At 32.0% G+C, this 14242-nt stretch overlaps 1 protein-coding gene across 1 annotated transcript in view; it reads right to left on the reverse strand.

The window, feature by feature from the left end:
- LOC148280343 (uncharacterized) overlaps positions 1-14242 on the reverse strand; it is a 116449-nt gene that overhangs the window by 35770 nt on the left and 66437 nt on the right. The window contains 2 exon segments of the mRNA XM_088228534.1: positions 8882-9088; positions 13601-13800. Coding sequence (XP_088084660.1) covers positions 8882-9088; positions 13601-13800 — 407 coding nt within the window.

Consider the following 14242-nt stretch of genomic DNA (forward strand, 5'->3'; position numbering starts at 1 on the left):
AATGGTAAGCCTCCCTGAAGGGGAAGATTCCCATCGCGATTGCCAAGCATTAATAAGAGCATTTAAAGTCTTTTTTTTATATATTCGATTGAGACATTCCTTTAGTTGGGAGTAGACGGACGCCACCAATAACAGAAGAACGCCTTCTTTTTAGGTGGAAATTTGCAGATCGTCGCTGAACCTCCAGATCTAAAGGAAACAAGCTTGTTAGAACCGGGAGTGCATCCGTTGAGCATGTCCTATATGCTCTAGAAAGAGCCAGAAGAGGTTGCCTTTGTCCGCTTAAAATAATTCGCCTGAAATATTGCAACTCACATCGGTGTGCCCAACAGCCAGCTGCATAAAGATTTAGAAAAATAGAAATCCGTACATAAAAACCTGCCTTCCTTAGTAATAGCGTAATTCATAACCGTCTCTAAATCTTGCAAAAACAGATTACAATTAAACTAAGCATTCTCCATTGAGTTGGTGAAGCATAATTAGAAATCTCACAATTCTTTTTTAAAAAGTTTTTTTGCAAATATCTCAGTAACTCCTTCAATGGAGGTTTCTAAGCTTGCTTCTTATACCCTAATTTTATGTCGTGTCATAATTACCGGAAGATATCGGCAGATAGGAGAGTTAGAACGAATATACAATGGAAAGAACTAGAGTTATGTACTAAAAAGCAGGTGCACAGGTTACAAATATTATAATGATAGTGATGATAGAATTATGATGGACAATATTAATATGTATTAATAATGAGCATTATTAATTAATTTTATTTTGAATAATTTTTGTATGGGCAAGAAAATAATACAAAATCACTGAACGAAATAATGCTACATTATTGTATAAAAATGACAAACTCAAAATACTGTTGATAAATCCACCTGGTCCATGAAGAAGTATAGAAATTGAAATTTTTTCAGGCTTTGCCTAGTATGTAGGTGAAATAATTCAATTAGATGAATCTCACCCGCATAAATAAAGCTTTAAAGCTCTTTTAATTCACAAACATCAACGGATGAAAGAATTGAAGGAATGCAGATATTAAAAAACGGGCAGAATGGTGAATATTACACAGTGTGTAAAGTGGCCACTTAAAATATATATGTTTGGATAATTTATGTAGCGCCATTTTTGTGAAAATCACCTCAAGGGCACTGTACAATAAATACATATCCCTGCACGTCTTGCAGCTACAGCGCGCATGGACGGTTAGGATTCTAGTTCCTCGTCTCCAATTATGATATATAACAATTGTTATATATGGGAACTAGATAATAGCACGTCTTGCAGCTACAGATCGCATGGACAGTAAGAAATCTAGCCCCTTTTTTTTTTTTTTAATTTTATTTGACAGTGAAGTTTAGGGTTTAAGTGATATTTTAAAAAACGAAATAAAAAGCAAATTTATAAAAATAGAAGTCAGATAGCAACAAGTCTTGCAGCTACTGAGCGCATGGACGGTTGAAATTCTATAGCCCATTTACTAGATTTAGATATTTGATAGTTGATAACATTTACATAATATGATAAATATAATATGATAACATCACAAAAAGTCTTGCAGCTTCAAAACGCATTGACGAGTGGAATTTTAACAACATAAAAATGATTGAATATTATTCAACAGTATATATTGAGAACGGTAGTGGTTACACACATAAATAGAGACATTTACACAAGCGTCAACCACAACTATAATACAAGATACTCTAACAGGGATCTGATACTAAGTGAAGGGGTCAACACTGTTCTGGCATCGAGACAACACTATTACGTAGGCAAAAGGGTCCCCAACGACAGGTCATAGGCCCTGTGGATTCTTTAAATTTAACAGCTCCCTAGGGGGCTGAATCCAGTCCTTGTCTACAAAAATGTTGACAAACTCAAAACACCGTTGGTTTATGTTAATAATTTAAAGCGGTAAATTGTAAAATTGTTGCTTTTAATATTTACAGTATTATGTTTTTGATAACTCATTGATTTTGTATAATTTTCTGTCCCATATTTAAAACGAGAATCACTGAAAAATAATTGTAACATTGTTTTTGGTTATTATTTTAGTCAAAACATTTTAGCATCAGAAATTTTTACATACAATTTGAAAGCCAAGATATATAAAATATTTTCCAGTATGATTCTATTTTAAAGTTGTTTTTATAACAAATATTTTGAAAATTATCAATAAAAACGTTTAAAATCCAGTAACAAACATTATTTTTACACGTTCTCTGTGCATATTATTTGTATAAATGTATTTGACTAAATAAATAAAATCATTTTTTTTTCAAAATATTTGTTGGATGAGGATGATGGAAGATGAAATAAGATGAGATATATTTATTTATTTGGAAAATGTTTATTTTTTAAAGCAATTTTAACCCTTTGTCATGTTAGCTTATATAAAATCTATAAGATATTACATGGAAATAAATTTATATATTTTGATTAAATTTATTTGGCACGAAGGTAATCCTATCTCAAAGCAGTTGTTTATTATATACAAAATATAATAAATTAATTCTTATATTATATTTCACCTACCATGTTGATTGAATTGGTGAATCTTATAAATAATAAAACCTATGCATATAATATATTTTGTGTACCTTTATTTAATGTTGGTTTAATAAATAAAACGAATGTATAATTGATGTCTTATTTGTGCAAAACTGATATAAATTTAAATATTTTAATTTTTAATTTCTCACTGACCGTTCCCTTACAAATTTGTTTTTATTTTTTTTATAAATAAATTGAAAGAGTCTTCAAATAAAATAAAAAAAATAAAAAACCCAAACACCTATTTGAAATAAATAACAATTAGATTACTATTTCTAGATTTTTTTTATTTCTTTCTCGTGTAATCAATTAAGACTCATTGTTTTAATGTTTTTATCATAGAATTAAGAATAGTCCAGAAACCGCATACATGCATCAAACAAAAGGTGACTAAACTACTCTTAAACGAGTAATTTTACGTTTTGACCCAGTAGTTTCTTTGTAGACGTCGCTCAGTATGCAACTCCCAATATGAATTCAACTATGCCGTATTGAGTCGTTTTAAAGTGTAGAAATACTGCTGGGATCTTAAAGAAACGGGATGGGATCACATTTGATGTATAATTAGCAAATGTGTAAGTACCAAATGCATCACTTAAAAATGAATTATTTTTCCATCTGTCAGATAATCAAAGAAAACAAAATGAACATTTTGTTAGAATTGCAAGGGTAGTAATTTTTTTACGCTAGTTTGCTAATCTAATGAGAGAGCTAACGAAAATTGAAACTCTTGGATTAAACAGCGCCGTGGTAGTCATTTGATTGACAATTTCTTTAAAACATAAAATATTATTTAACATGACATAAATTTGTTTTATTTTTTAAGTAAAGAGTTAATTAATTAAATTACTCTTATTAAATGACCCTTCACTTATCGACTCTTGTTGTGTCAATCAATGTTTCCATGTGCACAATAAAATTTTAGAGAAATTAACAAATTGTTTTAATTATATTTTTCGCGATCTGGCAACATTACGCGGCGACTTCACGCATGCGCACGGAGAAAGTGGGGGAAAAGTGGGGGGGGGGGCTTTTTGGACACAGTCCGATGTCGTCTGAACTATTCTTAATTCTATGGTTTTTACATACTGCGTACTGCTAATATAAAAATATGTGACACTTTAATTTTATTGAATACATATTTTAGATAAACACCAGATTAAAAAAATCTAACTAATATTAAAATGGTAACAAATTATATTACACATTTATACTATGGTAAAACACTTCTAGAAAATTATATCATAATATTTCCTATCATAAAAATAAATTTAAAAAATATCAGTTTGTCGTTAAAATCAAAATGTTATATGGAGCCGGTGCAACAAATGAAAGATGAAATTATAGTGTTAGAAAAAAGTGATAGGTCGAACATCGTAGTTTTATTGAGATTTTTAGTAGCTTTGTTTACATTTTTAATATCATTCCCTTTCCGCGTCCAGTGGTGCATAGGGCATTGTATCGGTACACTAATAATGCAGCGTATTCCAATCGCTTTCTACACGAAGGTGAGCTGATGAGTTTTACACTTTGGTCCAAATTACAAGTTTTCGAATATTGAAAATAAGAATCAAAATTACGAATTCTAAAATGCTAAAAATACGTTTTAACCGTCCTCACCAAACCTTTATTCGCACCTGCAGCTCAATCACAAATAACTATCGACGTGCTTGAAAACGTGCTAAGCATTTTAGCGATCACAATGAACATTTTTTAATTTGTTGCAACTGAGAGGGAAAACATTTTTGAGAAGGGAATATGGGAGTCTGGGCTTTTACAAGGCTTATGACCTGTCATTGGCTGGTTAAAGTGGCCACTTTACACACTGTGTAACATTCACCATTCTGCCTATGTTTGAACATCCACATTTCCTCAGCTCTTCCATCTGTTGACTTTTTCTCTTTCTTATGTTGCACAAAAATATTATAACTGTCTATTTATTATAGGAGCAAAAATTCATTAACATTTTCTTGTATACCCACGGGATTTTTTCGTTTATTATTTTTACTATTCATTTAATATGTATTTCATTGATATGTAATTATGCTTTATTTTTCAAATACTTTGTTTTAAATCTTATGTTTATTGTAAATAAACAAACAATTTTTTTTTAAAAAAAAGAGCTGAAACCTTTATCATGTGGATGAGATTCATCCGGCTGAACCAATTCACCTACTAGGCAATGCCTGAAAACAATTTTCCAATTTTTTATACTTCTTCTTTTACCAGGTAGTTAATTCAACAATGTTTTGAGTATGTCTAAATGCTTGCAGACTGGCTGGATTTTCTCCCCAGGGAGTTGTTAATATTTAAAATGTTTAAATTTTTTTTTTAAAAACTCCCTTGGGAGAAAATCTAACCAGTCTGCAAGCATTTGAACACACTCAAAACATTTTTGAATAATGAACATGCTTAAGTTATCGCAGTCATAAGTCAACGCGTGTGTAATCTCTAAGTCAACGCTTGTGTCGGTTTGTTTTTTGTTTTCCTCGTAAATAAACACAGTTCACTGGCGAAAAATCGGCGTTTACTATTAAAAAAGAATACAATTTATTGCATTTGCAAAATAGTAAGGAGTATCTAATACAAAAAAGTGAAAATTAAATTACAATTACTATGGCGATTGCTTTTATTGACATTTTGGCTTGCCAACCGCCGCGCCGGCTAAATACAATGAATAGTATGATAAATAATAAATAAACACATAAAAATAGCAGTTTTGGTATATTTTCCATATTTACACCAGTGAAATTCAAATATGTGATTGCGCAGCAGGATTATACGTCGCGAAACGTAAATATTTTGACATTTAATATAGGTGCTCACGGTTGTTTCATTGCGATTGCTAATATGATAAACAACCGCGATGAGAAATTGTTATCACGTCGCTTATTAGCACGTCGATAGTTATTTGTGATTGAGCTACTTGTGTTTAAACATAAGTACAGTAGATTTTTTGGCCTTATTTTTTTTTTTTGCACCACAACAGGCCAGGAGGCCCAATTACAGTGAATTACATCACCAAACACCCAGGCTTGAGAACAATCACTTTTTTTTTTGTGTTCTCACCGGGAATCGAACCCGGAACCTTTCGTGCGTGAGTCAAGCATCTTGACCACTACATCACGGAGACCGCCAATTATATATCATATTGCTACGAATTACTGACTAATTTGTTGTAAAATAATGAAGGAGAATGCATTATTAATGAAAATATAACAACAGAGATGAAGAACATTTTAGAGAAGGTAATATAGAAGACAAGGCAACTACAGGGCTTATGACCTGTCACTGCCTGCTTGAAGTGGCCACTTTACAAACTGTGTAACATTTACCATTCTACCCATATTTGAACATCTATATTCCTTCAATTCTTTCATCTGTTGATGTTTGTGAAGTTAAAGAGCTGAAACCTTTTTTTATGCGGGTGAGATTCGTGTAATTGAATTATTTCACCTTCGTACTAGGCAACGCCTGAAAATTGTTTTTTTTTTCAATTTCTGTACTTCTTCGTGGACCAGGTGGATTTATCAACATAAATAAAGGTTTCAGCTCTGTGACTTCACAAACTTCAACAGATGTAAGAATTGAAGGAATATAGATGTTCAAATATGGGCAGAATGGTGAATGTTAAACAGTGTGTAAAGTGGCCACTTAAACCAGCCAATGACAGGTCATAAGCCCTGTAGATGCCTAGACTTCTATATTACACCTAGGGATTAAATCCAGTCCTTTTCTACAAAAATTTTGACAAATTAAAAATACTGTTGATTATTAATTAACTTGCTATATTTTTTTTGCTGTGTGCTATTGTTCTTTTAATTTCGAAAAATACGGACAAACTTATTTTAACACAGTAACCTGTAATAAATATTGTAAAAAAAAACTACATGCATATTTAACTTTCCATGTTATTTAGATTTCGATTTTACTTTAAAGTCAATTGAAGATAACTCTGCTAACTTCTTATTGTAATACGGGCCCTGAAGCGTGAGACTGATCACCTTATCTTCGTGTAATAAATTGTACAAATACGCTGCATTTGGTTTACTAATGCAGTGCCCTATGCACCACTGACTGCGGAAATAGGAACGATGACGATGAATGGGTGTATTTTTGTTAGTAATAAGTAAGTTTGCAGAATGAAATTGAACGAGTTCGACCGACACTAGTGCTTGTTCACGTACAACTCGTGGCAATTTGGCGACTTTGTTCAAGTCGGCCGTACTAGCGGGCCGCAGGACGCGCTAGCAATATTGCTCAGTATTGATAAAAGTGTTGATTATAATAATATTAAATGATTATTGATGATATCTACCACAATTTGAATGGTAAAGTAAAAATATAACCATCATAAAAATGGCTTTTATAAGAAAAAAAAAGGAACTAAGAAAAGTAAAAGAAAATTCAACTTTAGTTTGAAATCTATTGGCTACATATTGTGTAATGAAGAAATGTGAAATTTTTCAAAATTGCCAAAAATTATTTTTGTGCAGCGATTATTTAAACAAAAATGGTTTTTCAACAATATTTAGAGTTTGTCCAAATTTTTGTAGTCAAGGACTGGATTCAACTCCCTGGGGAGCCGCTTATATTAACATATTACAACAGAGATGAAGAACATGAGTTGAATCCAGTCCTTGTCTACAAAAATTTGGAGAAACTCAAAATATTGTTGATAAATTACCTGGTCCATGAAGAAGTTTAGAAATTGAAAAAAAAATATTTTCAGGCGTTGCCTAGTATGTAGGTGAAATAATTCAATTTGATGAATCTCACCCGCATAAATAAAGGTTTCAGCTCTTTAACTTCACAAACATCAACAGATGAAAGAATTGAAGGAATATAGATGTTCAAATATAGGCAGAATGGTGAATGTTACACAGTGTGTAAAGTGGCCACTTAAACCAGCCATTGACAGGTCATAAGCCCAGTAGATGCCTGGACTTCTATATTACCTTCTCTTAAGTGTTCTTCATCTCTGTTGTAAAATGTTAAAAATGGTTTTATTTAAGTAAAACCTTAATTTTGTCAAAAAAAGTTGAACTTTTTTTTTGTTCTTGAGAAATTTTGCGTTCTCGTGATTTACTCAAATAATTAAAGTTTGATGCTATTTTATTTTAGTAGTATATAACCACGACCTCGTGGTGTAATAGTCAGCGCGTTTGCTTACCATGCAAGAGGTCTCGGGTTCGATTCCCAACACGGTTGATATGAAAGGGTAATTTCACACTAAAATATTTCAAAGTCCCTGAGCTGGTACTTGAAGCGTAAAACTGACCATCTAACCTTCATGTAAACATAAAAAATATCAAGATACTCTGCGATTGGTGTACCAGTGCAGTGCCCTATGCACCGTTAGGTGCGAAAAGGGAATGGTGAGTAAATAACCATGTTAGAAAATTAACATAGTTCGAATCCCACTCTACCCCAACTCGATTCTTATTTTCTAATAGTGAGTTATTTACAACTCGTTGATAATGGCTCTCAAAATTCAATATTCTGGTAAATTATAAGAAGGCAAATATTTCTTTTAAAAAATAAAAAAAAACAATATTTTGAGTTTGTCAAAATATTTGTAGACAAGGACTGGATTTAATTCCCGGGGGAGTTGTTAATATTAACATATTACAACAGAGATAAAGAACATTTTAAAGAAGGTAATATAGAAGTCTAGGCATCTACAGGGCCTACGACCTGTCATTGGCTTGTTTAAGATGTTCAAATATGGACAGAATGGTGAATGTTACACAGAGTGTAAAGTGGCCACTTAAACCAACCCTTGTAGATGCCTAGACTTCTTATTACCTTCTTTAAAATATTCTTCATCTCTGTTGTAATATGTTAATTAGAAAATTAAAACAAGTTGCGGTAGGGCGGAATTTGAACCACGGACCTCCTGATTCGGAGTCCGCGAAACTACCCACAGGACTACAATCCATTTCATTTTAATAATGGTTAATTGCCTTTTTAACTTTACAACCCGTTTTGTCCATTTTGCGATAATGTAACCTATATTTTACTTGGTTTACATCTTTTTCACTGAACTTTTTTTCATGCAACCGGCTCAATTTTTTAAACAACCAGGTTGTTTAAAAGTAGGTAATAGTTAAATATCTGATATAATAGTCACGAACATAAGGGAATAGATCAGTGAAAATATAAAAACAAACAGAACCGAATAATACAAATACAACATATTGTATCGGTTAGGTTGCTTTTTGAGGCCTACTCGGGTTGCACGTGAACAAGCGATGACATTATTTGACAGTTGGATGAGAGGATGTATGAGGTTTAAGCGAGTCTGTTTGTTATATTCTCCACTGACCGCTCGGCTTGCTGGGGCGCCGTTTCTCCTCGAGGGGGGCGCTGGCCACGGGCCGGGGGTCCGCCGACCGGGGGCGGCGCTTGGGGGACCGGTACAGCGGCTTGGCGTGGTCGCCCGAGGCCGGCTCGACCGACGACCCTCGCGCACCTATAACAAGATTCAGTTGCTTTCGGGGGCTCGTGCGCGCGCTGGCACGCCCCGGTTTGCCTGCAATTGCAAAGTGGAATGAAAACAGAGAAAACAGTGGGTGGAATCAAGCGGTTCGATGTTGACTTGAGCAAATGAAGCGTTTCATGGAGCTGTTTGGCTAGTCATGCGAAGTTATCGCTTGATAAAGCTATTTACGAAAAGCGTAAAGATCGACTGGTTTTAGTTTAAAGAAACATATGAACTGATTTGTGCTTAAAAAATTAAACATGAATTGGGTAATTTTAATTTAAAAAACATATGGGAAATGTCTAACTATTGTTTTAACCACCAAACATACAATATATTTAAGAAAGAGGTAAAAAATTACATCTATAATTCTTCTTTATGTAACACTGATTGAAAACATCGTTTTTTTTTTTTTTTTTTTTTATTTAACTTTTTGTACATAATGTTATTTGTACATTAGCGGGCTTGTTGCCAAATGGCAATTTCTTCCAACCAACCAATAAAATAAAAGTTTTATTTTTATAATTCAAGTTACAGAGCATATTCAATAGAAAAACAAAAAGATTAAAAAGTTTAAAATATATAAAAATAGAAATAAACGTATTTGTTTATAAATTACCTTAAATCAAAACTATTACTCAATGGGTTTATATCTTTTTTGTAATTTATCTATGTTAATCTAAAAATATTATTGATGAAAATAAAATAATCTATTGTAAGACGTCACTCTCCATTATGCACACAAGAATTGTTTATTTTTTTTACGTAATGGGAAACGTTAATGTAAATATAAGTATTTGATTAATGTAAAAAATTGTATTTAGTTGTAATATTTTATTTTTATTTGATATTAATTATTTTTTTTTAAATCATGGATTTGCTAGTTTTGGCAGAGCTAAATACATTTATGGATTAAGTCGTTTTTGTTTAAATTAAATAATAATTGCTAGTTCTTTATTAAAAATCATAGCTTGTTGAACATAGATTGGGGTCTCGTTTAAAAATAACAAACATGAATGGCTTGTTTTCGTTTAAAAAAATATACATGAATACCTTTTTAAAAAAAACTAAATATAGATTGTTTAATAAACTAAACTAAACTATAAAACTAAACATGGATGAGCTAGTTTTTTTAAAAGTAATAAACATGATTGGTTAGTTTTTGTTAAGAGTACTGAATGTAGATTGGCTTGATTTTATTTAAAGGACTAAACAAAGATTGTCTTATTTTGTTAAAAAAAATTAATCGTGAATGGCAAGTGTTTGTCAAAAGAATAAAACATGGATTAGCTTGTTTGTGTTCAAAGAAATAAACATGAATGGCTAGTTTTTGTTGAGAGTACTAAAATGTAGATTGGCTTTTTTTTTGTTAAAAGTACTAAATATAGATTGAATAGTTTTTTTTTAAAGAACTAAACATAGATTGTCTAGTTTTTGTTTGAAGAAATAAGCATGAATGACTAGTTTTTGTTGAGAGTACTAAATATAGATTGGCTTGTCTTCGTTTAAAGAACTAAAAATAGATTGCCTAATTTTGTTAAAAGAGCTAATCGTAAATAGCTAGTTTTTGTTAAAAGAACTAAACATGGATTAACTAGTTTTTGTTTGAAGAAATAAACATAAATGGCTAGTTTTTGTTGAGAGTACTAAATATAGATTGGCTTGTCTTCGTTTAAAGAACTAAACATAGATTGTCTAATTTTGTTAAAAGAGCTAATCGTAAATGGCTAGTTTTTGTTAAAAGAACTAAACATGGATTAGCTAGTTGTTGTTTAAAGAAGTAAACATGAATAGCTAGTTTTTCTTAAGACTATTAAATATATTAAGATTGGCTTGTTTTTGTTTACTAAATATAGATTGGCTTGTTGTTATAAAACTACACAGATAAGGTAGTTTTTGTTTAAAGAAATAAACATGAATGGCAAGTTTGTGTTTAAAAAACTAAACATGTATGGCTTGTTTATGTTTAAGGAACTAAACATAAATAGCTAGTTTTTGTTTAAATAACTAAACATAGATTAGCTTGTTTTTGTTTAAAAAACTAAACATGAATGGCCAGCTTTTCTTTAAAAAACGGATACGTTTTTTATGGCTCTAATATTTGTAAGTGATAGAACCTTTCAATGGCTCTGTTAATGCTTAGATTTACATAATACTGAATAATTCTTTCATTTTGATGTAGGTATCGATCCATTACATTTTCTAGAACACGTACTGTCTTCCAAATTTGGTGTAAGTAAACTATTAGATCCGTCATTTTTATATCTACGGGTACATAAGACAGTCTTATACTATGCATACATACATTGACAGCTTTTACACCCTATAGTGTACACGTAAAGGACTCCCTGCTTTTTGAAAAGTAAATGAATGTATTTTATGAAGGGAAAAAGATGGATGTTGAAAATGAAGCATGGTAAAGAAAGTAGAGAAGAAGTACTTACAAAGAAACAGACACTAAAGCGGAAAATATTACACTTGACATAAAAGACAATTACAACTAGTAACAGGCACACTCCATGCGGCTTGAAAATATCACTTCTGAAAATAATGTGTTAGTAACATAATATGTGTGATATTGGTTTAAGAAATTAGGTTACATGTGTTTATCTTATATTGTTTTTTCTTGTACGCTAGTGACGTGTAATAAGTTGTTTAGTAAAACCATCAAGTTGAATGTAAAAAACACAAATACCATGATTACCTGTATTGTTTTAACTAAATAATCTGTCATATATTTATACCCATCTATAACAATTTTCAACATGGCGCAATTATTGTAAAGTATGCTATTAAGTCAAATCAACATTCCAAACCCAAGAAAAAAATCGTTTTTATTCGGTACTTGTTTTCAATGTCTTAACTTTAGCTTGATGGATTTTCTATACACATTAAAATATAATTATTAAAATGTATTGAAATAGATAGCAAACAATAACATAAAGCACATCGACATAACATTAAAACACAACATAACAAATAAGAGACCAAAGGCCAGTAGCACCAAAAAATCAACAAAAGTTTAGACTTAAATAATAGTTGCGTCTAGACGAAAAGAGATTGCAGGAAAAAGGGAAAATAATATAAATAATAAAAATAACTCATTCTCCGATTTCAACAAGTAACAAAAACAATAAAATTGACTTTTTTGGTGTTACCAGGCCTGAGATCTTTGGTCCGTTGACGTCTAAGATCCTATGCGTCTATGATTTATACTAAACAACTAGATATTTTTAAAAAACAGTATTTACATAGATTAATTAATATTTGCTAGTTTTAATTGCGATAGGAATATCTGAAAGATACAGAATTGCATTTTTTCTGAAACTGTTATTTTTAAAAAGGCTCGCTTCAATCTATGGCTGATTTTTAGATCATTTGGATATTTACATGGCCAGCTTTTATTAAATTAGTCTATTGAATCTCTCGATCGATTATTATACGCATTCTCGCGAGAATTAGAAAAATGGAGGAATCGTATGGTATATGAGTAAAAAAATGGGAGAACCAGAAAATGTACCAACCATTAAAATCAAATAATAATTCCGTGGTTTTAGGGTAAAAGTTCTGTCAATTTTTTTGTCAACGCTAGGGCGAAGGCCCTGTAAATAACTTGGCTTGAATATTCCCTTCTCGGAAATGTTTGCCATCTCTGTTCTTGCACGATAGTCTTGAGATTGGAGTATTGTGGCCTATGCTTACTGAGAGCAGATAGGAAAATGATCACTTTAAGTCTAAATATATGTCGTTTTGGTTGGACCCTTATTTGTTTAAACATTGCATTTAACTCTTGTGTGGCTGTGATATCACACTAGTCGACGTAGAACACAAGACTTGATATATCTCTCTTATTTTTTTAAACGATGAAGTCGTAATTTTTGTAAAGTTAAATTGGACATTTTCACACCCGATTTGGAAAGTGAAATTTGCAAACAAAAACAATATTTATACTTGCTACGCGAAGAATGAATGTCCGCTAATTTAGCGACACATTTATACATATACCTTATACAAGAGAGAGCACGAAGATATAAGTCATAATAAAGAAGACAGAGATGCTGTTTTGCGGCGGGTGTTGTCTATAGCAGATTCAGCCTTCAGTCGGTTGATGACAGTGATGGGGGACGCACGCGCGTAACATCATCGACGTATTTGTGATTTTTAATTTATTTTGCTATAACAGGGCTTAATAATATTTATTCGCATAAATTATGGAAAAAGAATTATTAAACAGTATGTCTCCATATTTTTTTTTAATGTCTATACTTTAGAATATTCCGTCTTTTACTAGTGGTAACACGATGTTACATCACCGCGCGCAGAGAGATTATTTACCACAGTCTTTTAAAAGTTAAAGAAAATCACAAGCAAATAATGGCTACGATTTTCACATTGGTTTTTCATGATCACAACCCTAAATTCTCAAAGCATCTTTGACCTACGAACTGTTACACTTCTATCACGGAACAACTATTCCAACCACAATCTGACCAAAACAAAGATGCAAAAAGACAATCAGCATTCTTAAAGAGAGATCATGTCGATCCACTTTAGACTACTGACCTTCAGAGACAGAATTATTATCGAAACTGTGTCCTTGCAGCTTTCTGCGTTGCGCCTTCTGCGCGGGAGTTTCCTGAGAAACTTTGGATTCTTGGAGCTTCGCGTGTATGGACTGGTAAGGCGCGGACTTGAACGATTTCAACTTTTTGCTCGGAGACGTCCTTTTGCTATCAATTTCTTTCTCTTCTTTACCTATGACCCTGAAAACAGCATCAACAAATGTAAATGTGCAACAGTTAGTACTTTGTGTATTTAAAAAATACTTTTATTTCTTCTTTCTTTAGTTAATTTATACTACACGCCAGTAAATCAACGAATATTTACATCATTTAGAAATCCATAACATTAAACGTATACACGGTTTTCAGGGTCAGACCGCGAAACTTCAAATCAACATTAATAATATGTATTTTCCAAAAAGTAATTTAAAAAAAATGTAATCTAAAAATGTAGTAAATCCTTAATTTCTCGGACAACCAGTCCCTCGAAAAACCTCTACCATCTCCTACCCAGCCGCTTCCCTTGTCCGCGTCTGGCGAGTATCGCTTTGTTGGTAAAAAACGTTTTTATGGCAATTTTATTTTTGTTGGGGAGGGGTAGGTAGGGGTTTGCAGAAAGGATGCTAGTCCGAGAAATTAAAGA

This window comes from Micrasema longulum, unplaced genomic scaffold, assembly GCF_059751315.1.
Source record: "Micrasema longulum isolate JH-2025_06_02 unplaced genomic scaffold, ASM5975131v1 h1tg000592l, whole genome shotgun sequence".
Classification (NCBI taxonomy): domain Eukaryota; kingdom Metazoa; phylum Arthropoda; class Insecta; order Trichoptera; family Brachycentridae; genus Micrasema; species Micrasema longulum.